We start from the raw sequence: 22214 nt of genomic DNA, 5'->3' as shown, positions 1-22214 counted from the left end.
AAAGAATAATAAATCTCAGCTTTTCTACACTCATAAGGAAATCAGCCTTCAATAAAGCTCACAATTATGGCCCTCCAAAATCTATATTTTTGCCAATATGGGTATAAGTTTTGATTGGAATTTTTTTCTAAATTATGAGTCTTGCACCTAGTTTTCCTTGGGTTTCATTTTGAAAGCTTATGTGAGCTTCTTTGCGTTCATCTGCAATGAGTTTCCCAACATTTCACTTAAAAGCTACAACCTTGGAGATAAAGTCTGCAAACAATCCTTCTATTTGCACAAGACATGCTGAAACAGGACTGCTCAGAGCATCCTGCTGCAGTTCAAAAGCAGAAGAATAATGAGAGGCCTCACACCTAGTAAGGTCAATGAAAAGAGTCCTGTTGACCTCCAGGCCAGAAGGGCACCAGTAAATTGAGCAGAGTTTGAAATAAGTAACTAGGTCAGTGGTGGGTGACAGCAGAGAGAGATGATTTTGATGCTCAGGTTGAGGAGTGAGAGAGGGATAGCATTTTTCCCCATTTGGATTTGGCACACTGGGTGTTTGATCATGCAAGCTTGTGGCAAGGAAGAGGGGGAAGAAAGGCTGGAGAGCTTGCTCCAGTGTGTGACAGAGTTGGAACTCATTGTGAACCAGGTTAATCTGGAACACGTGCCCAAAACACTTGTGGCAGCAGAATCCTCTCAACAGCTTCTCTCATCTAACCCAGTTTGCTGCTTGACTTGGAGCCTCCTGGCTCATGTGCCTTCTGAGAGCCACATTGCCCCAACCCAGACACTTGGGTCCCTCGACTGGCCCTTACAGACACTCCATGCCCCTGCAGTACTCAAGTAGCTTCCCAGTCTCTCTTGAAAGAGCCTGTTCTAGTCTCATCTCTCTCAGTAAAGTGGCTCATGAGGCAGCTCTGACAAAATATGCAGTCTCCTTTGTCATTTGTCCTTCTCCACCTGCAATCTCCATTTAGGCAATCCTCTCTCCACAATGGGATCTAAGCCTCTCCTGAGGCAGAAGACTCTCTGCACAGTAGTAAACTCCCTGTCCAAATCCTCCAAGGTACTAAACCCAAGTCACCCTCTGTTAACTCCTTTAAGCATCTCATACCACCTCTTGAAATACTTTTCCAACACGGAAAACTTGGATGAAGGCAAAGAAAGAAAACCAGTCGAGAAAGGACATTGTGGTCTTACCCCCAAAACTGCACTCAGAAAAGAAAATGGAGTTTGCTCTTTTCGGCACAGATGGAGAGCTGTATCTAAAGCATTACATCCTCTATTTATGATGGGGATTTTTTTTGCAAGGCATTATTAGAAGGAAGCTTGTCAGCTCTGCTGAGAAACTTGGCAAACACCAGGGCAGACCAGCCTCACTCTTTTACACAGCTGGATTTTCTGCAGCTCAAGTATTTTTCCCTCTTGCTCTTGGCCCATCCAAAGATGAGTGCTGAATTTCCCTTAACATTACCCACAGGTTAATTTGTTATTAAGTTTAGGCTCAGTTTAACATCTTGGCATGCAATTTAAATAAAACCAAAACCAAATGTCCTTCATTTCTGCTGAAACCACCCTCGGTTTGGCTCAGCTGCCTTTGGTGTCACTGGAGGGTGAACAGGAGATTCATTTTCATCTTGTCATTTTTGGTAGTAACCTAAATATCCTCCATGAAACTTTGAAATACATTGCCATAAAATAATTATTTGTCATGGAATGAGACTGGCCAGAACCTGAACAGGCTACATTGGCTCTGACTTAGCTGTGAAATACTTCTCAGTGTAGGAAAGGAAGATGCAACAGACACATAAACTGTTGGAGCCTCAAAGGGTACAAGTTCTTACTACAGTGGGATTTCCCACATTCCATCCAGAGAGGATGAAGAAAGGAATAGTTGAAAATCCCACAGGTCCAGTCCTGGCCCCTGTATAACTTTGTCCCTGGTCTAATTCTGTACCTGACACAGTCTAGCAGTGACACAGAGTGATGTCAATGGAAAGGGGAAAAGGCTCATAAGTATCATGAGTAAGTGTGTGTGACACTGAGCCTGGAAAGCAGAGAATGTGGGAGCTGACCTTTGGTTAACTCATTAACTGCACTAAGAAGATGCAGCTGACTCTTCCAGTCAATTTTGTTTTCTTCTGTCCATGGGCTATTTACAGGCAGCTTAAAAGAGGCTTCAAAGTCACCTGCAGAAAGTACCCAGTAATCCCATTCTGCACATTTCTGTCTGACTAGGACTTATCACGTTCTTGGCTGTTTTTCCAGTCAGTGTTCAAAGCATGTTACTTAGGTGTGATTGAGCTGATAAATCAAGTTATATGATTTCTTTCTGTTGATCAAATAATACTGCTTAAAGGCATTTCCAATACTCATGTTTACCACTTCAGACCCAGCAGATTACTCCACATGCAGAGATGAAACCATTACCAAACTATTTAACTATTAAAGTCCTTGACATAGACATCTGAACTTCAGAGAAAATTTAGCAAGTTCAAAGATTTTGAAGCTGATGTTGTTTTTGTGGACCTATGCTACAGGGTAAAGAAAAGCAGAATTACCATCAATCATTTAAGAGAATGAGGCTTCTTTGAGCTACTCAAAAATCAAAACAGAGAGTAAAAAACAGGGGAAGATCAACTAGAAAGGTTTATGTGTGCTGAATTGAATATTTACATATGCCTCCTAAAATGATTTATCAATCTGCTGGATATATGAAATCATAACAATTATGCCACACCAGTAATTGCACTTCTCTGGCTTAAAATAAAATTATGCTACAGTGGCATAAGTACAGAAGGAAATGGACAAAGTTCTTACTTGTGCCCAAGCTCATGTGCAATTGTAAATGCCAGATTGAGACCATTGTCTTCAGCAAGAACACACTTTCTCTTGGCACTGCAGACACCTCCCAAGTAAGCAATTCCTGCAACAGAAACACAGAGAATGTTCCCATCAGAGTCAGTGAAACAGCTCATTCACTCAAAACACAGAGCTGTAACCACCACAACGATAAAAAAATGCAACCAGCATGAAAAATATCAGAGCAGTTTGCACAAAAAACCATCTGAGAAGTTTGTTCATTATCCTATTGAAGAATAAGTCTAGAGTTTTGTCAGACAGGAAATAAGTAAAACACACTCACCTTCACTGCTTTCATTGGAAAATATATTTCACTGTCTCAAAAACTATATTTCACTGACTCACAAAGTCATCTAAGCTTGGTCTATTAATACCCTCTACTACAGCATTGGGAGATGCAGTGCAGCAGCCTGAACCAGCATTTAAATGGAGTTCTCTGGATTCTCAAAAACAAAGTTAAGGAGAAGAAGCAAAACAATAAAGCAAAGACTCTGAAAGGATCTTACATTTTCCCTTATTTTCATACTTAAAGAAAGCAAGAGTGTCAGAGCCAGAAAAGCTGGCAAACTCCTGATGGTGAGTCACAAAGCCAATGTAGGTGGCAGAAATCTTCTATGACTTAGTGGAATTTAGGATTTGATTCCATGCACAGTATTCTCCAGGCCTGTTTGTGTGGGCACCACAAATGGTTGTGAGCTGAAGCCAAAGAGGAATTCAAAAGTTACGGCATGAAACCTCTGCTATGGAAAAACAATAGTCCTCATATGCCCTTCCTGCATCCAGACTGGCCCTGCAGAAAGTGCCACTGCACTTGGAAATGCTGTGATGGCATCACAGGCTGCACTCAGGACAATTTGCTAATGATTTGTTTCATCTGCCACCTCAAAAACACAGCTGAGCCAACGGGAGTTATGCACAAAGGCTAAGGCAGAGCCTAAGGATGTCTCTTCATACACATCTCCCACTGCTATACAAGTCCCTCTCAAAAGCCACAGGAACAGTTCTGGTGCACACACAAAGCAAGATTTCCAGATAGCAAGCTCAGTGCCAAGTTCATCCTGCCACTTCACACATCCTCTGCCATGCTGGAAGAAGGGGAAGTATAAAGACCTTCCACAAATGCCTTTCCGTTTTTTCCCAGTGGATATATTTGCTTTTATTTGTATTTACCAGAAAATAAGAAATCTATTTCCTCCCTGCAGTCCTGTTCCCACGGAGGCATAGCTGGGATCTGGCTGCCTTTAAGGAGCAGACCATGACCAGGCAATGGAGACATGATCTCTGTTTCTTTCTTTTCTTTTTTTTTCCCCTGCTTTCTCTCAGAGTGGACACAAAGCTGTGTTTATCAGGGCATAAATGTTGTAAAATTTTAGACCTGGCAGAAGTCCAGTTCTGTTTTTATGGGTTTTGACAACAATAAGGATATGGATATTTGTTGCCAGGGGTGTTCTGGATGGAATGAAGGAATAGGCAACAGCCTCTTATTTCAGCACTCACACAAGAGAGTGAAGGCAGTGCAGAAATCAGACACTAACACTTGCTTACTTTAAAAGTGCTGACTGTGGAAGGCCAGATTCATACCACATGCAAAGAATGAAATCAAGATTTAACCTTTTAAATCAATAGCCATAGCAGGCTGGATTTCAGCACTTTTCTTAAACTGACTTGCTTTTTCCTCACTGAGCAGTCATGAGAATCAAAAGGAACTGCTCAGGAAGTAATATCCTCCTTTTAGAAAGATTTCTGAGATTGCAACCTCAGTCCACACACCTCAGGGGCTAATGAATGTGCCACATTTTGGTCAAAGGGAAGTAAATATTGAATATTTGAGTCACAGAAGCTAGAGATGAAAAGGAACAACCATGGCACTCAGCCAACCCTCTGCTTCTTTAGATTTGTGCCTTTGTGCATTTTTGAGTTCTGAAACCCTCTCCCAGCATGCACACATGAAACAGGGTACTTGGGAGGAAGGATGCTTCATGCCAAATTGCTAATCCACTCCGTGGCTGCCTCTCCACTGGAGCACACTGTGTTGTCACAGGAGACAAAACTGCTAGCCCATTGCTGCTTGTGATCCTGATCCCAGCTGTGAGAGAGGAAAACCAGTGGGGGCTGTGGAGTTCACCTTCACTCCTCAGCTTCCCACAATGGTGTGCACAACCCCCATTGTCTCAAAAATCACTCCTGAAGGTCTCTCTGCCTTTTGGGGATGAGGCAAACACAGCTCTGGAACAAGCTACAGTTAGAACTAGATGATCTTGAAAGTCCCTTCCAAACCAAACCATTCCATGATAAACTAACCCAGCTCAGCTGAAACACTGAACAGGGAGGGATAATTTGATTCTCTTTCAGCAGTTTTAGGTACAGCTAACAGCAATGACCAGAGCAGGATTCTTACTACTAAACCTGATTATTCCAACTTTCTCTTCCATCAACCTGTGCCAGTATTGATCTCAGTAATATCTGACACATGAGGTTTTAACTGAGAAGCAACAAAACAGCACCTCAAACTCTGGGGTCAATCAGGCAAGTCAGTTTAGCTTGAAATGATTCATGCCAAATTCCTTCTGATAGATTTCATGAAATCAGGCTGTGTCTCTGTTTGCTGTCACCTGGAGATGGCAGGGAGCAATATTCCCATGTTTGGGAGCTGTGGTGTAGCGAAACAGTTTAGGATTCTGTCAATATATTAAACAAGGTTAAATACCAGTTAAAATGTCAAATACATTACCTCAAATAGTAATTCTTCTGAAGTCTTTGTTTAGTGGCTCTAGTCCCCACTGAACCTGGCAATGACAATGCACTGTGCTAAAAATCTTTTTCACAAGTGGAAAATTAATGATTAAGGACTTGTACAACCACCAGTGGTCAAAGAAGCAGTGACTGTGGCTCAGTTACAGACTGTTAGTCATCTGTTTTTATCAGCCATTTTCAATGCTCAATGTGAATCCTGTGTGGCCATTTTATACCATTTGCAGTGATCAATTAAAGAATGTGGACATGTAAAAATAGTTTATTATTACAGAAATGGACTGGGCAGAGAAACTCATAATCCTAGAAGAGCAGAACCCTTTGGAGCACATGGAATGAACTCAGTAAGAAGTCTGAACTGCTGAGTGCTTATTAATAAGAGTCATTCTGGAACAGCATCCAGTTATAACAAATTGCTATAACATTTTAAGCCTGAAAAAACTTGCCTCAAAAACGTTTTTGAAATATGTATTTTCTATCAAACTATTTCCTAAGACTATAATTTTCTTTTGGACCCATACATTTTACCATTAATTCTTACATCAGAACAGAAATAGCAATTCAGTTATTGATCTGCAAACATAATCTATTTCTTCAGCAAATACATCTGAACCATTAAGACAAATACAACTTTTCTGTAACCCTATACAATGATCCACAGAATCGATATGCAGAGAAAAATAAACCTTTAACCAACAATGATAGTAGCACAATGCCTTGGTAGCTGCATTAACATGATTTGTTTTCTTCATTGAGATGAACAGAAACTGCTGTTTGCCTCTTAAAATTTCAGATTTTTATCTGAGCCTCTCAAGCCTGCAGAACTGGAATAGAAACTTCATGAACTCAGACACATTGGTGAAAATCCTGGCAGGTTGTGGCTCTACCAGGCTGGGAATAATAGGAGAGGAACTTCTTTTATTTGGCAATTTTGCTTCTGGCCCTGTCTGAGGGGCAGGTGTGTGAAAACAAAAACTAGTGAGGAAAGTTGAACTGGGATTTTTGTTTGTTTATTTTTTTTAAAACCCTTCACACTTCTCATGTGCTTCTACAAATACACAGAGTGGCTTCCTCCAGAGGGAAAAAGTCCTTATCTTTCAGATACACTAACTGTCAGCAATCACTACAAATCTATTTTTAATATCAAAGACAGGTCAAGCAGAAGCATCAGTGGTAGAGAGAAAGGAAAGCCAATTCCTATTTTTACTATTACCAAGCATGAGGGATTTTTCCTTTCTCTCATGAGAAATTACATAATTACAGGCCATAACTTCTGTGCTGGGTTTGAACAGGCAGAGCTATCTGCACTTCCCCAGCAAACCTTAGGACACAGACAACTGTGTAAACTCACATTTATCCAACAACTTGTCATACATAAACAGTTTGCAGCTGTTGGCCTTTCTGCCAGCTAATGAGCCCTCGACTAGCAATATCTCTAAGGGGAATGATTACATTTATCCCACCAGCTCAGTGAGGCATTAGGATATTACACACTTGCCACAGTGATAGCCAAAGCTGGAAGAAGACAAGTTCTGGTGTGTGTGTTCCCATTTCATCCCATTTGAAATACCCAGGGCTTCCTTCTGATGGCTGTGGAATATTCACTCAGCAAGTGGTTTGTCCAGGTACTCCAGCTTTCAACTCTCTAATGTCTTGTTTTCATTGCACTTCTAATACTTTAATCTCTTCTTTTGCCAACCACCTCTGGATACAGAACTTTTACTTGATTAAAACTTGGCTAGCTCTCCTCTTCTCAATGTATTTGCTGTTGGGAAGGAAGCCAAACTTGAAGTCCTGAAGTCTGCTTGGCACAGATGGAGACTCCTTGCATATGCACATGCACAGAGCAAACCTCCCATTCCCCATCATTACTAGTTTGGTGTTGAGCTGATGTTTTTCTCATCCTCCCACAATTTTCAATTTGTGCAGCTCACACACTGCCATCAATTACATTCCTGTAGCCTCTCTCAACATCCTACATGAGTAAAATCAGGAAACCCTAAAGTGATTCATGCTCTGCCTTTCCATTCAATGGCAATGATATGTTTGACAGAGATGCCCTGCCTGTATTTACACACCAAGTCAGTCACCAAGGGAATCTTTCAGTGCTCAGGATACTTAAAATGAAAAACACTTTCTATAAAGCCTATATAGAAAAGGTTCCAAATTTTAAAAAACATTAAAGGAGAAGTACCCACTAAACTGCCTCCAAGATAGGTAATCACACAATCCCTGTTCTACAGCTGAATAAACAGAGGTCTCAAGAGTCAGTGGTATCCAGGTGAAAAAGAACAGTATCCATGGAAGGATCTCTCCAGCATGTACAACACAGAGAGAGGCTAAGGCTGTTACTACTGTCCCACTAAGCCTCCAGTGCCAAGTTTGGTTTACAGGGATGATCCAGAAGAAGTTTACAGGGTGAGCTAGCTGTTCCTTCATTTTATGAGAATGTCCTAATTCAAAGCTGGACATGCAGTTTTAGTGGCACAGATTAATTTGGCTTAATGCTGGATAGTCATCTAGATGCCAATTTCTGTTAATCTCACAGGAACAACATGGTCCCCATTAGAGTTTAATATTCACGTATGGAAACTGTTTTCCTTAGCAATAATTTTCATTGTTACTGTATTTAATGAAAACCACACTGGAAACAATACACTCATCATGAATCACAAGTACAGAAATTATTAGTACAACCACCCAAAGCATGAGAGACAGCTCCAGTCAGGTAGGAAAACAAGTTAATAACCACACCAAGTGCTGTACTCACTGCAAGTCACAATATTGAGAACTCTAGTATTTATAGGGAAGGGATTCTGATGTTAAAGAGTATCTCATGGAAGCCACCACTACTCCTGAGAACACCCACCAGCCCCTGACTTTCAATACCTGCACAACTTGTTGCAAATGCCCCATCATCACAGCATCCTCTTCTCACTTTGGAGAGTCTGCCTTGCCCTGAATTTCAACATGACCTCTGTCAAACTCTGTTCATCATGACCTGCAGGGATGCAGAAAGCTCTCCCAGAACTGTGTGCTCTGTGGTGGACACCTCCCCTCCAGGACTGCCCTGTAGTGCCCAATAAAATATCATCTTCCTTGTAACTCTGAGAACACTCACTTCCAGCATACACAACTGCTGTCAGAATTCCAAAAGCCCAGCAAGAAAAATAAATAGCTGAAACACAAAACTCAGTTGCTTTCTGAATCTCTTGATTTTCATTACACACACCCTGAAGGACCAACACAAACTCTCTCCCTGATATTCACAGTACTAGCTGCGATGTTTCTGTAGCTGATAATGTAACACTCCTCAGAACACAAGGTCCTTACAGCACAAATGGGTGAGATGCACAATAACTTTGGTAGGAGATACTTTTCTGACTATTGGGAATAATTCAGGACACTTAGTACTGAATATTGCTACAGCACCCAAGGGTCAAGTGACTGACCCTGGCTAACATTTCACAAGCCCAGGGCTCTGTGAGAGCCAGATTCAACACGTGTTTTAGTCCTGAAATGACTGTGATTCATGCAGATACACCCAAATTTTAGCCAGGACACCACTGCAGCTCCACAGAACCTTTTGGCCAACACTTTTAGCCTGCACTGAAGCCTGACACCTAACTAGGGTGAATAATGCAAGGTGCTCTCCTTGATACCTCACTGCTAAAAAGGCCTTTGTGAGGCCAGACCTCCTCATGGCTATAAACCTGCAGAGGCAGCAAGATTTAATCACTGGAGCTTAAAGGAAAGCTTTTGCTATCTTCTTTTTCTCTGTTTAATTACCCTGCAGGACAGCAATTAATGAAACATGTGGAATCCCTTCCCCAGCACAGCCAACTCTCAGCTTTAGCTTTCAGTCTTTCTGAGGAGCTTTTATGCTTCCTGGGAAGTCTCCTGTGGTTTTCCAAGTTTAATGGATGAATCATTTATCTGCTCCTTTACTAACTTGCCCATACACAGACATTCCCCAAGGTGGCAAGAGCTTTATTCTAATGCTACTTGCACTGGATTTACACTCTGCTAGTTCACTGATTTAGGCAGTTGAAGAGCCCTAGAGATCAAGACCTTTCCTGACTTTAGGGATAACTCTCCTCACGCACACTAGTAAAAGCTGTTTCAGATACCAAATGCAGTGAGATGAAGAAAGCTGACAGTTGTTGTAACACCTCTTTGGCCTAGAACACCCTTAAACCAATGCCTACAAAGACATGCCAGATGGGCTATTCACACTGCATTATGCCAGTGAAGCCCAGACATCCTTCAGAAACCCTCTGAGGTTTGGCATAGGCATCCTTGGAAACAACATTCCTTTCTAATGCCATTCAACAAGGATTTGTGATCACAAACATAAATATTCACCACACTGACCATACCCGAGGAGAGGTATGGGGTTCAGTGTTTCAAAGAAAGCTGGAAACAAGTATACTGGTTACCCTCATGGAGGAGATATCCAACAGAAGTGACATGTGTACCACCAATCTTGCCTTGGAGCAAGGGAATGCATTAAAAGATCACCTGAAGTTCTTTTCAGCCCTAATTTTCTAAGCTTTCATGATAAAGCACTGGGATCTAAAACCTCAGCAAAGGAGATAAAAAGAAATACCCTGTTTATTTGACATCTGCTCTTTGTTCAGCATGACATCCTCTGTGCCATTAACATGGCTCCTCCCTTTCAGCAAACCATCACTCCCCTGGATGACAGCACATTAATAAATCCTCTCCATCTAATGTGACATGAGGAGTGGCTTAATTAACTGGAGCAGAGGAAGCAGGGTATCATCTCCATGTTTACTCTACTTTGATATGCTAACAGCCACATTCCTGAGAGCTTCTCCCGCCCGCTCCCCAGCCACAGGAGCCCAGGCTGCTGCTGAAAGCAGATCTCAAACAGGCAAAAACACAGCTCCTTTCTGCAATCCTGTTTCTCTAGTCAAATATGAAGTTTGGGATATTTAGTCCAAAGCAGAGCACCATTCCTGAATGCAGATTCCCAAACCCTAATTCACCATCTGTTTATAGACATCACTGCACAGTGCTGAAAATCTCCATGCTCACACACACACATGGAATTACATGGGTTTGATTACTCAAAGTAAGATGTGTTAGGACAGCTGTACTCCTGTAAAGAGGAAAGGCAGGAGAAGAGCTGGTCAGGTGGATCTGAGAGAAGGACTCCAGCTGGGGAGCACTGATGGACTGGATGAGTTAACACAGTGTTGGGAAGAATACAGAAGTTTGGTATAATCCAAATTTAGTGAACAAGGCAGGACAGATGGGAAGAGATTAGGGAATGAGAAGAGATGGGGATAGAAAAGTAGCAAATGGAGATGATATGGGTTTTCCAGAAGGCTTCAAGAAACATGACTTTGATCTCGTAAGCAGCAGGGAGTTACTTCTGTAGGAGGCAGGGGTCAAGGAGGGCAGGAGATAAGATCAGAAGGGAAGATGAGCTCTCTGAGAACTTGTGTGTGCACTTACTGCTGGAGAAAAATGGATCTACAGCCCTAGGTCATGTGTTTCTGGCATCAAGGGTTCACTTGAGGAAAGGCAGGAGTTGGACTGCATCAAGGCCTGGTGAGGGCATGGAAGTATTCAGGCAGGGAGACCTGTGTCTTAGTGTGGGCAAAAACCTGGCATTTAGCATAAGGGAAGGACAGACGTTAGAACTGGTATAGAAACAAGTCATGGATACAAGTTATTGAGAGAAAAAGAGACAGGCACAGGGGACAAGGTCGTTTAAGGATACCTTACATCAGAAAGGAATCAGATCCAGCAGAAGTCAGCAGAGATCTGATGCTTTTGAAAGACCACAGGAACATGCAACTGTGAACTCAAAGAAAACATCACCAACAACTGTGAAGCCAAACTGCAAATCAGGATTTGAATCCTGGCCCTTGAAAGTCACCTCTGCCTGGGGCTCAAAGGCATTTGGATTTGAATATCTTCTGTTGGCCTCATGTTGTTAAGTGGATGTAGACTGCACTGCAGAGATGAACCTGCTGGTCCTTTCTACAAACTGCTGGAGAATCAAGCAGGATCTTCCCTGCTCACATGCATGCAAACATCAGCATGAGAATATGCAAGAGACAGGCAACCTAGCAAGGCAACAGGAGGACTCAGCACTGGATTCAGGACTTGTGGAGCTGTGTGAATAACTCTTTCACTTCAATGGCTGAAGCAGAGAGACACAGGAAACAACATGAATCCACTTCTCTCTCCTGCTGGATGGCCTGACAAGAGGAGAGAGCTCCACCTGTTTCTGCTCTAAACAGCCTTCATGAGTCTTACCCTTCCCTTTCTTAGATGTTATTAAAAATCAGTATTTCAGTATATTCATTTTGACCTGTCCTGCTTGGTGGAATAGGCTTGAACTCAAGAATCGCTTCAGTGTCCCCTAAGCTGTATCTTTCAGGAAAATAAATAACACATCAAGAGAAAAATATAAGAACTCTGCCACTCCAGGAAAGTGCTGGAGGGCTACCATGCCCCATGTCCACATTAGTCTGTTAACACCCACCCTGTCCTCAGGATGGATTCCCACCTGCAGGTTAGCATCTTCCAACAAATGCAAAAACCACCCTGGCATTGCCTGCAATAGCTGCAGCTTTGCAACCTGCGTAGGGTTCCAAAACCAGCTCTGGGGCTATCTTCTTCTTCCTTTTTCAGATGAGTTCTTGACTTATTTTGAATTTGTTAGCTTGTCCCTGCAACTCATCTAAGCCACCTGCCTCAATAGAGGGGCTGAATTCAGAGAGAATGAGGAAAAGGATCAAATCAGGGCTTTTAATGAGACTACTAAACAAAGAAGAACATATAATTCAGCAGCAGGGATCCTGAAGCCTTCGAATTCCTCAATACCTCCTTTCCAGAATTAAGAGACAAGGTCAGACTTGGCAATTCAACAGAAAAAATATTTGGAGTCTCTGTAGCAAACAGAATCTGCTTTAAGAGTGAACAATCAGGGTCCAGCATGCAGCTCCAGATTTTCCTTTCCTGTAATTGCAAACACTAAGAAATTCATGAGGCTTTGTAAATAAAGTAGAAGATTATTTACAGTTTTAGCAGCTTTCCTGAGCTATGTCTATCTCAGCCTGCCTTGGTGTGGGCTGGGGATGGGTTCAGGAGCAAGGACCAGTCCTGCAATGGTTAAACAGCATTCAGTAATGTACAATGAACAATATTTCAGTGTCTGGAGAGTGTCAGCCCAGGCTGCTGAACGTTTTGGAAATGGCTGAACACCTGTGCTGCTGATGAATGGAATTCTTCCACAGCTCTCCATTACATTCTTTCCATGTTCCTACAGAATGACTAAGCAATCACTACTCTCCAAACCTGAATGAATCTATACTTTTGAAACATGTTAATATTTAAAGTGTATTTTATTTTTAGGTGCTGTATGTGTGTCAAGCTGTTCTCTTGGCAAAACCAGAGCAGCTCAGGCGACCTGCAGAGCAGGCCAGAGAACAGGATGATTCACAGCAATCAAACTCTGAACAGATGCTTTTCCACATTGCTTCTGTGATACTTCTCATTTGCAGCTCTGACATTCTGACTTCCAGGGCTGTGTAAGCTCCTGGCTTCACTTTGGCAAGCTGCCAGCCAGCACAGCACTGATAAACTTATTTAGCAAGTCTTGGTTCTGTTATAAGTCTTTGCTGAGTGCTGATTTAACCTCAGAGCCTGCTTGACTTGACAAGACTGACAAACCTGGAGCCTGTGCCTGATAACGTTAATAGGGTTGAGCTCATCTGTTGAAGTCAGAGCTTGGGTTGAAGAGCTGTTTTCATGCAAGAGAATGAAGCTGGCTGCTAGAAGTAGGGAATGAAAATGGTCCTTCCACATAAGCAGGCAGGAAGAGGAGACTGAAGCAGTGCCATGGCTCTGATTCTCTCCTCACACAGCACCACAGTCAGCACATTTGTTCTGGCACACAAAAATATCATGGCGGAAGGGGAGGTGAAAATAAACAGAAAATCCCTAAACTTACTGCAAAATTAATGGCTTGATTTCCTACACATTGGCACTTCCACTTGGGGTTCCTGATGTAAAAGTGGGTGATACAATCTTTCCCTCAGTGGCAGCATCAGAGAGAGAGAGAACTTTCTCCTCTACTCAGTTTCCTAGTTTTCAGAAACCTTCCAAAAGTCTAATATTTCTGAGATCCATACCTTCAAATCTGATTTAAATTGCTCAATGGCTTGTGTGTGGGACCATCACTGGAGTAGACACCCAAGCACAAAGCACATACACTGCATGCACACACCAAAACCAGGATAAACTATTTGGGTCACTAGTAACCCAAAGGACCTCCTCTGGCTTTCCAAATTGCTGTCCATCCCGATTTTCACCCCCAGGACAGGAATGACCCACACGGTAGTTTATGTAGACATAAACACATCACAGCACCAGCCCAACTGAAGAGAAGTAATGGCTAATTTCAGAGGTTATGTGGCTGGAGATATTTTTAATATGTCCTGAATCTACTTTTTTAAGTACCTCTTTCTCTAGATTGCTCACAAATAAAAAGTAACACCAGCTAGGGAGAAGTTTTCACTATGAAAAAGACCAGCCTGAGCTTTTCTCACACTTAATAAAAAGAAATCTCTCATGTTCAAACTCGAGCCCCTGAGAAAGAAAACACAAGTTTGGATGAATACTGCTGAGCTCCTTGTGATGACTGACAGCAGCCAGAAGAGTCCCTGGTGCCTCACAGACACAAGTCAAGGCACAGTCCCAGTCCTGAGGCCTTTACAGTCTGGATACAGACACGACAGCACGGGAGGCTCACGGGGACAGCACCTGCAGCAGCACCACAGAAAGCTGTCACAGAAAGCTGCAGGAGCCAGTGGGACATTTTCATGCACGTGTGTTCGTGTTACTGCTCCAGGGCTTTGTGCTAAAGTTCTCCCAGCAAGGGGGGAACTGCCTCTTCTAGTCCCACCTGCTTCTAACCAAGACTCCTAAGGAAATGCAGCAGCTCACCCTGCCTGGGTGACATTTTCCCTGTGCTGAGTCTGCACCATGGTTTGCAGGGGTTCCCTCAGCTGTCAAACCCCACTCAGTGTGTGGCTGCTGGAGGGAATTTACAGCAGGAACAGCTGTACAAAGCTACACAGATTGGAGACCTCTGAACAGGCCTGGGAGCCCAGTGGCAGTGGCCTCCTGTCAGCTGCCATGTAACGAGATGCATTTCCCAACAAAGCCACCTGATTAATGAGAGCCTAATCAGCTTCATGGCACTCACAGAAAACAAGCTGGATATATATTACATCCACCCTAATTGTACCAGCTATCATAATCACCACAGGCTTGATCAAAATCTCACTGGCATCAACAGGAGCATTACCCTTGGCTTTGGACAAGGAGCATTAAGCCATTTCCTGGCTCCTTTTAATCAGCTCCCACCTCCAGAATGCTGGTCTTTGCCTTTTTATTCCAGTGTAAAGCCCAAAAGCTTTATTTGCTTCAGTATTCAGACCATGCTGTGGCTCACAGACACTGGTGCATGAGTGGGTATCCTGCATCTCACTAAACACACCAGTGCATGAAATAAATACTCATTACAGTCTTCCCAGTTTGAAAATGCATCAAGTGACAAGATAAAATTGAAAAGAAAAGGATTGTTCTGAAATATTCAGATATTCTCGTCAGCTATGAGGAGAGGCTAAGGGAGTCGGGATTATTTAGCCTGGAGAAGAGGAGGCTCAGGGGAGACCTTATCACCCTCTACAACTCCCTGACAGGAGGTTGGAGTCAGGTGGGGGTTGGTCTCTTCTCCCAGGCAACCAGCAGCAGGACCAGAGGGCACAGACTCAAGCTCTGCCAGGGGAGGGTTAGGTTGGATATCAGGATATTGTTTTATGGAGAGAGTGCTCAGGCATTGGAATGTGCTGCCCAGGGAGGTGGTGGATTCACCATCCCTGGAGGTTTTCAAGCTGAGACAGGATGTGGCACTTAGTGCCATGGTCTTGTAACCATGGTAGGGTTGGACTTGGTGATCTTGGAGGCCTTTTCCAACCAGGTTGATTCTATGATTCGATGAAAAGTTATCACTTTTAGATCTATCATTCAGGCAAGAAAATCCCAAATCTAACCATCACAGCAAACACCTCTGCACTGCAACACAAACCACGGGAGTCAAGGGTTAGGGTCCATCATGGAAAGGGCCAAACACCCTCAGAAATCAGCCTTTGCTCTGAGCTAAGAGCATCACAACTTTCTCAGATCCTCAGTTCCAGAGAGACATCACAGAGAATGCCAACACAGGAGGGCTGTGCCAGGAACCTCTGCTCCTCACTTGGCTCCACAGAGGGAGAAGGGAAATGGGAAGATCCAAGTGAGACAGATAAATGCAGAGAAAGAAGCCTGGGGTAAATGAGAGAACATTATGGAAGAAGGAATGAGACACAGTGAAGAAGAAACATGAAACTGAAACATAATTAAGTTATCAGGCTCTTATGAGGCAACAGACATTCTGGAAGGAAAAATACAAAGCTTGGAACTTCAGTAGTCCTAAGCAGTATTTTTGTGTTGCAGGATCCCAGGCTCAGAAAAGCATCTCCACTTCAGATGCAGCTTAAGTATGTGTGCAGGTACAGAGGGTCAGGCAAGACTCACAGGGAAAACCATCTGGAAGGACAGAGCAACTCCAGTGAACAAAGCTGCTTTTCTTTAGTCTGAGTCAGTAGACACTTTTAAGAGTCATCAAAGGGATTAGAAGGAGCACCAATACTTCCCCAGAACTGACCAGGAGTCAAGACACAGGTTGAGAGAGATCAGGAATTTCATCCACACTTGAATCCAGACAAGACCAAAGCAGAGACAGCACTTTCTCAGACCAACAGACACAGACAGAAAAGCAGACTAGGGCACAGAAGATAGGAAAGATGAATGTACAGGTTTCTTAAACAGAGATATAAAATATACATTCAAAGTAGAAATCCAACTTCAATCTTCTCCTTTTCTTTTGTCAACAACAAAGTCTGATTAGACTGATGGACTCATTTTAGAGCATAAAAACATCCACACAGAGTTCCCTAATTCACTGGCCAATTTTCTTATAAATAACTGCAGTGTTTACTCTGTTTGTCTCCTACAGAACAAATACTGCTGTACATGCTAGAGCTTGATGGATGACATTATTAAAACCAACAAGCAGATCCTCAGCAGAACATTCATGTGTACCCAGCAGTCTAGTTCTGGCCAGGCAGAGCCTTAGTGCAAACAGCTCAGGCAAAATGGCCACACAAAAATGTATGACACAACTACACAAAACCAACAAATATCTTCACCCTGCTGACTGCTCATGACCACCAACTAAAGTAGAAATACAAGGCTAATTCCAAGCTAAGCAAACACAGAAATCCTTCATGTTCTACAAATCATGCTGAAAGAGTACAGGAGGAGAAAGATCTTCGATGGGTTGGGTCTAGTTTCTTTTAAAATTATTATTATTTTAATAAGTTCAGTGTATTTCTATCAGTTGATCTAAAAGGTGAAAAAACTTGTCAAACTAATTCAGACAAACACCTTGCAGATTATAGAATTCAGAGCCTGAAATGTAAAAATTTATATGGCAGAACCCTTGTGTCCAAATGAAATTCCAGAGGTTCAAAGAAGTTTATATACACACACACACACACATATACACACATCCCCCTCAGTGAGAATTAGGGTAAAATCTCACCATCTACACTCACCTTCCTATTTAAATTGGCAAGAACTTGGTAAGGAAACCCCAGTTATTTTCTACAAGGAAGATCTGGTCAAATTCAGGCATGCAAAGCCCAACGTCCTCTGCCATGTACTTAGAGACAGTAATTCTTTTTCAGAATGTGTCTGTGCATTCTTGGGTCAGCTCAAAATTTCATCACCTTTCCCACAGCACCTGCCATTAACATTTACAGCCACAAAGTGGGATTGTACTGGATCACAGCTGGTTGGAACACATTTCCTACTGCATTTTCAGCATGCTGCTAGACACAGAGAAAACTTTCAGTGCCTGGTAAACACAGGAAAGATTTTCAGTGGTGCAAAGTGTTGTTACAAACCCAATTCCTACTTGCATTGTATTGCACAATCAAAACTGAAAGGCTTGGAGCTGGTGCGGAGGCAGTGGAAGTGGGAGAATTGTTACATAAAACCCAACAACATTCCAAGGATTTAAAGTGACTTTCAATCTATTGAGTGCACTTGGTGTAGCGAGATCCTTCCAGGACCAAACACTCTGCAAAATGGGTTAGGTATCATACTAGGTCATGTTACCAGATGGTTAACTGAAGCTGGAAATAAAAATCAAATGAAAAAATCAGTGCAGATTAAACTCCCTTCTTGGGGATGAGGAGGGAAGGTTTTATGCACACTTTCCAGTGTGGTTTTCTTGGTATCACTAGTAAAATCTCATCTCTACGTTATTTAAAACTCACTCTCAAAATTGCATTTAGTCTTGGCAGCTGCAAGACAAAAGAAATGTAAAAGTACAGTAGGCAACTGTCCTTCATTTCCTTCCTTTACTCTTACATATCCTGTGTGCAACTGGAATGCTTCTATTTGATTATCCAGTGGAGCAAATGCTACAATGAATGCAATCATGCCTTATTACCCTACATGTCTGCAGCCTATTGCACAGCTATGTACAGATGTTTTTACACAGCTTGGGTTTTTAGCTACAGGGTCTATAAAACAATAGGAACTATCTGAAATGTTTTCAAGCCAGCAAAGGATAAAGGCACTGTAAAGCAGTCAACTGGATAAAAGCCATCTATGTCTGACAGGAGGAGAAGAAAAACCTCAGAGGTTTCTCAATTATAAACGCGTCAGCTTTCCCAAACTGCTGCAGTCTGCAGCAAACTGACCAGGCTGGAATGTGTAAACAGAGGGAAAAATAAGGACCCAGGCAGTGGAAAGAAGAAACACAAACCTCTGGCCTGTTGAAGGGTTCAATCATTATTTTGCTGACCTGAAGAACTGGCTGGCCCTGCCACTGGGAAGGCCTGAGAAGAGGTAGCCTTGCCTCCAGCTGAGGGGCTTGGATTGAGACTCAGGGCTGTGCTCAGCCCCCAGCCAGCTCTGTCCTTTGGCATGTCCCTTCCCATCTCTAGGCTTCATTTCCTCACCAGTACAATGGGGATAACAGTGCTGATCTCTTTGGTAAAGAGCTTTGAATTTCACCGAGGAAAAGCCCTGTTTACAAATTCATTTCCTTCTCCTCTCAATAAATTCTTATTTTACAAATGAAATAAAATGCAAAAATCTCTCAATGCACTGTTTAATGGTATAGGTCGACCAGGGAGGCAGAGTGAATTAGGCTGGAAGGCAGGATGTGCAAAATCGTTCCATGCTCTTGGATAAGAACCAATGAGCAATGGTTTTATGAGTCCCCTGTTTCCCCTGTCCACCTGGCCAGAAGCATGTCATAGCAGCAAATCCTGCTTTCTGCTGCAGAGATCCTTGGGTTGGCATTTCCAGCCCAGATGGGTTATTTATAGCATACTGACAGCAGGTTTGACATGGAAAACAAACACTATTTCTCTTTCCACAGCCTTTTATTATAAAAGAGAAAGGAGGAAGCAGGATGAGCCATGAAAGCAGAACTGAGGATTTTATTTGTTTTATGATCATTCTGGTGAGAATCCCCCAGAGAAACAAATCCTCAGCAAGGGGAAGTGATGGAGCTGGGGTGTGAAGCAGTGCAGAGAGCATGTACAATCTCCATTTACATGGACAAGGCAAGAGACAACAGCAGAAATATTATAAACCCCAAAAGACAGGAATGGTCTGTCCACAGACCCAATATAATGAGTCTGTTCTGCTTGTGTCTGCCTCAAAGGCTTCTCAGCCTCACACACACAGTAGCCAGGAGCAGTTCCAGAGCTTTTCTTGACAGTTGTTTGGCAGTGTGGGCTTAGCTGGACATCAATTAGGCTCCTGCCTTCAGCTTGTCTGTTTGCAAACACAATGACCACTTCCCGAGATAAACAGCAGAGATTTCTTTAAATCATCATTCAATGGTACTTAGCCAGAAGCAAAGCTTTGGTTCTCAGGCAGTGTCCCACAAATCATTTCTAATTCAGAAAATAATTGAGGCAGAAAACTGTCTGGGAGAAAAAAACCCTGTAATTCAGAAGTTCTAGCACAGAATATTCAGGTGAACCAAACCCATAAGAACTATATATCATGGAAAAGAAAAGGATATATTCAAATACTATGCTTCTGAGTATTTTTCACTCCATGCCAGCATGAAAAAGTACTGAATTGCTTCTGAAGGACACTATCTCATAAATTCCTTGGGAGCTGTTAGTTAAAACAGTAATGACAAATTCTTTCCTCCCTGCAGTGATTGCATGTCAAAGCCCCAGACCTAGGAAGGGGGTGAGGGGTAAAAAGATGGGGAAAGGAACATCTTATGCAGGTATCTGCCCTCTAAGCTACGAGACAGAAATTCCCAGGTGCTCTGTGTGCTTGTCTATATAATTTCACACAGACAGAAATGGCCCTGGAGTGGAATGCAGGACATGTTTGCACCTGTAGCAGTCAAACTGCACAATGATTTAGCACATAAAGTGATTTATGACATGAAGTTGAAATGAAAGAATAAAGTCAGAGTATCAGAATAAATATCAACAAAGTCATGGCAAATATTTTCCCTCATGACTTACTCCTTTTAATAAAGGCAAGAGAAAAAAGCTTAGTTACACACCAATTTGAAATTAGGCTAGGATTTGGAGTCCTAGATGCCTGATGGAAAAGTACAGTTCTGGCAGCCAGTGAGGACTCTGCAGGCAGCCAGGCTGGATGGGGCTTGGAGCAACCTGGTCTAGTGGAAGGTGTCCCTGCCCATGGCAAGGGTTGGAACTAGATGAGCTTTAAGGTCTCTTCCAACACAAACCATTCCATGATTCTATGATGATTCTATGAAAAGATATTTCATTCAAACAGTAATCAACACCCACTTTGCACAACACAGAGATGTGCTGGCCTGAAGGATATTTACTCAGTAATATGTTGCCTGGTAAAGGAACACTATAGATTTCCACAGCATTTCAGACAGTTATTCTCTTGTATTTACCAAAACACATTCCCATGAACATTTCCCATTAATAAAACTACGGGTGAAGGTAAAGCTTTCAAGCTAAGATAAGCCTAAAGATCCTGCACCAACTTTGAGGTGAGTCACAATCAGGAAGACAAAAGCTCTGGCATAAAGTATAACTGAAGGGTCTGAGTGTGCAACAAGAAAATCAAGATTCTAGACCAGCAAAGAGACACTCACAAACAAAAGCAGGGGAGTAAGTTGATGAGAAGACCTTGGACATGCTGCCTTACAGTTGACAATGACTATGTACATACTTCAGCAAGACAGTTCTATGCAGAATATATCCATGTGCATTAATTACCAACAGCAGTTTGATGGAGGAAATGAAAGGCCAGGTACAGAGCAGGAAGTGTGTTATTCCTCCCCACTGACAGTGTTTAGTTCCAACTCACTGAGAACAAGCTTCCAACATAGACCAGCACTGCCAGCCCTACTGTTTTACCTTGGGTGCTTACTAGGAAGATGGACAGACAGATAAATAATGGGAAAATAGAAGTGCCTTAAACATATTTTAGGGCTACAAAAGGAGAATGATGTATGGAGAGAACTAATAAGGAACTGCTGGAGGTTTATGAAGACTAAAGTGGAAATTCCATGACTTTGGTGGGCAAGCCATGTGGTTAGTGTGATGGAAGACAGACCATCCAGGGCTCTCTGGAGACTGCAGCCTCTTGGTGTCCAGACCCAGCTGAACATAGAGGAGATGAAAGAAGAAAACTGAGAAGAGTTCCTAAGAACTCTGAACTACTCCCAAAGAGAAACAGACCCCTGGGAAAAAGGAAAGGGAAGGGAGTTAATCCTGATACAACTGATGGGTCTATGAGACCTCAGAGGTAGGGACTGGAAACACATGGAAGAGAGAATGGTGACAAACATACAGAAAATCTGTCACTAACCTTCCCTCCACTAAATGCATTAATTTATTTCAATTACACAAGTTAATTCTTCCCCCTGAGACACAAAACAACAGAGAGAAAATGAAGAAAAAAGTTGAGATAATGGGAAATTGAGTCAATAGCACTCAGAGATTTAGAAATTTCCAGAACAGAACAGGCTGATCAATCACCTAATTTCTACAAAGACCCTGCAACAGGACCATAAAAGCTTCCAACTAAGGACAGTTTGGCTCAGGTGTCTTTTCCAGAAAGACATTTTTCAGCTAAGAAGACCAAGAATCCACCAATGCCCTTAGTATATGGAATGAATAAAGACAAACCTAAACAAGACTACTGAGCTGCAAAACAAACCCAAAGGCAAATGAAATTCAAATGCTCTACTTTACATAACAATCAACCCAGAAAATAGGTCTCTATAAAATATTATCAGGAGGTTTTGCATGTCTCAGGCAACATCTAAGAAAAGGACCAGGATTCTGACCCCACTGAAATCACTAACAAAACCCTCACTGAGTCTTGTGCAAGCAGGATTTTCCTCTGGTTTGCAGTGCTCATGTGAGGCATCCTGGGTGAAGCCACGTCCCTGAAGCACTAAAGAAGGAAAAGTGCACACAGGA

General features: G+C 42.5%; 1 protein-coding gene across 1 annotated transcript in view; it reads right to left on the bottom strand.

The window, feature by feature from the left end:
- The window catches only part of ADAMTS17 (ADAM metallopeptidase with thrombospondin type 1 motif, 17), a 163322-nt gene that overhangs the window by 104384 nt on the left and 36724 nt on the right, over nt 1-22214 (bottom strand). Inside the window, exon 6 of the mRNA XM_009076620.1 lies at nt 2809-2914. Coding sequence (XP_009074868.1) covers nt 2809-2914 — 106 coding nt within the window. The remainder of the gene's footprint in view (nt 1-2808; nt 2915-22214) is intronic.

This window comes from Acanthisitta chloris, unplaced genomic scaffold (assembly GCF_000695815.1).
Source record: "Acanthisitta chloris isolate BGI_N310 unplaced genomic scaffold, ASM69581v1 scaffold12846, whole genome shotgun sequence".
NCBI lineage: Eukaryota > Metazoa > Chordata > Aves > Passeriformes > Acanthisittidae > Acanthisitta > Acanthisitta chloris.
The sequence above is the reverse complement of the archived record's forward strand: the minus strand, read 5'-3'. Positions and strand labels throughout refer to the sequence as shown.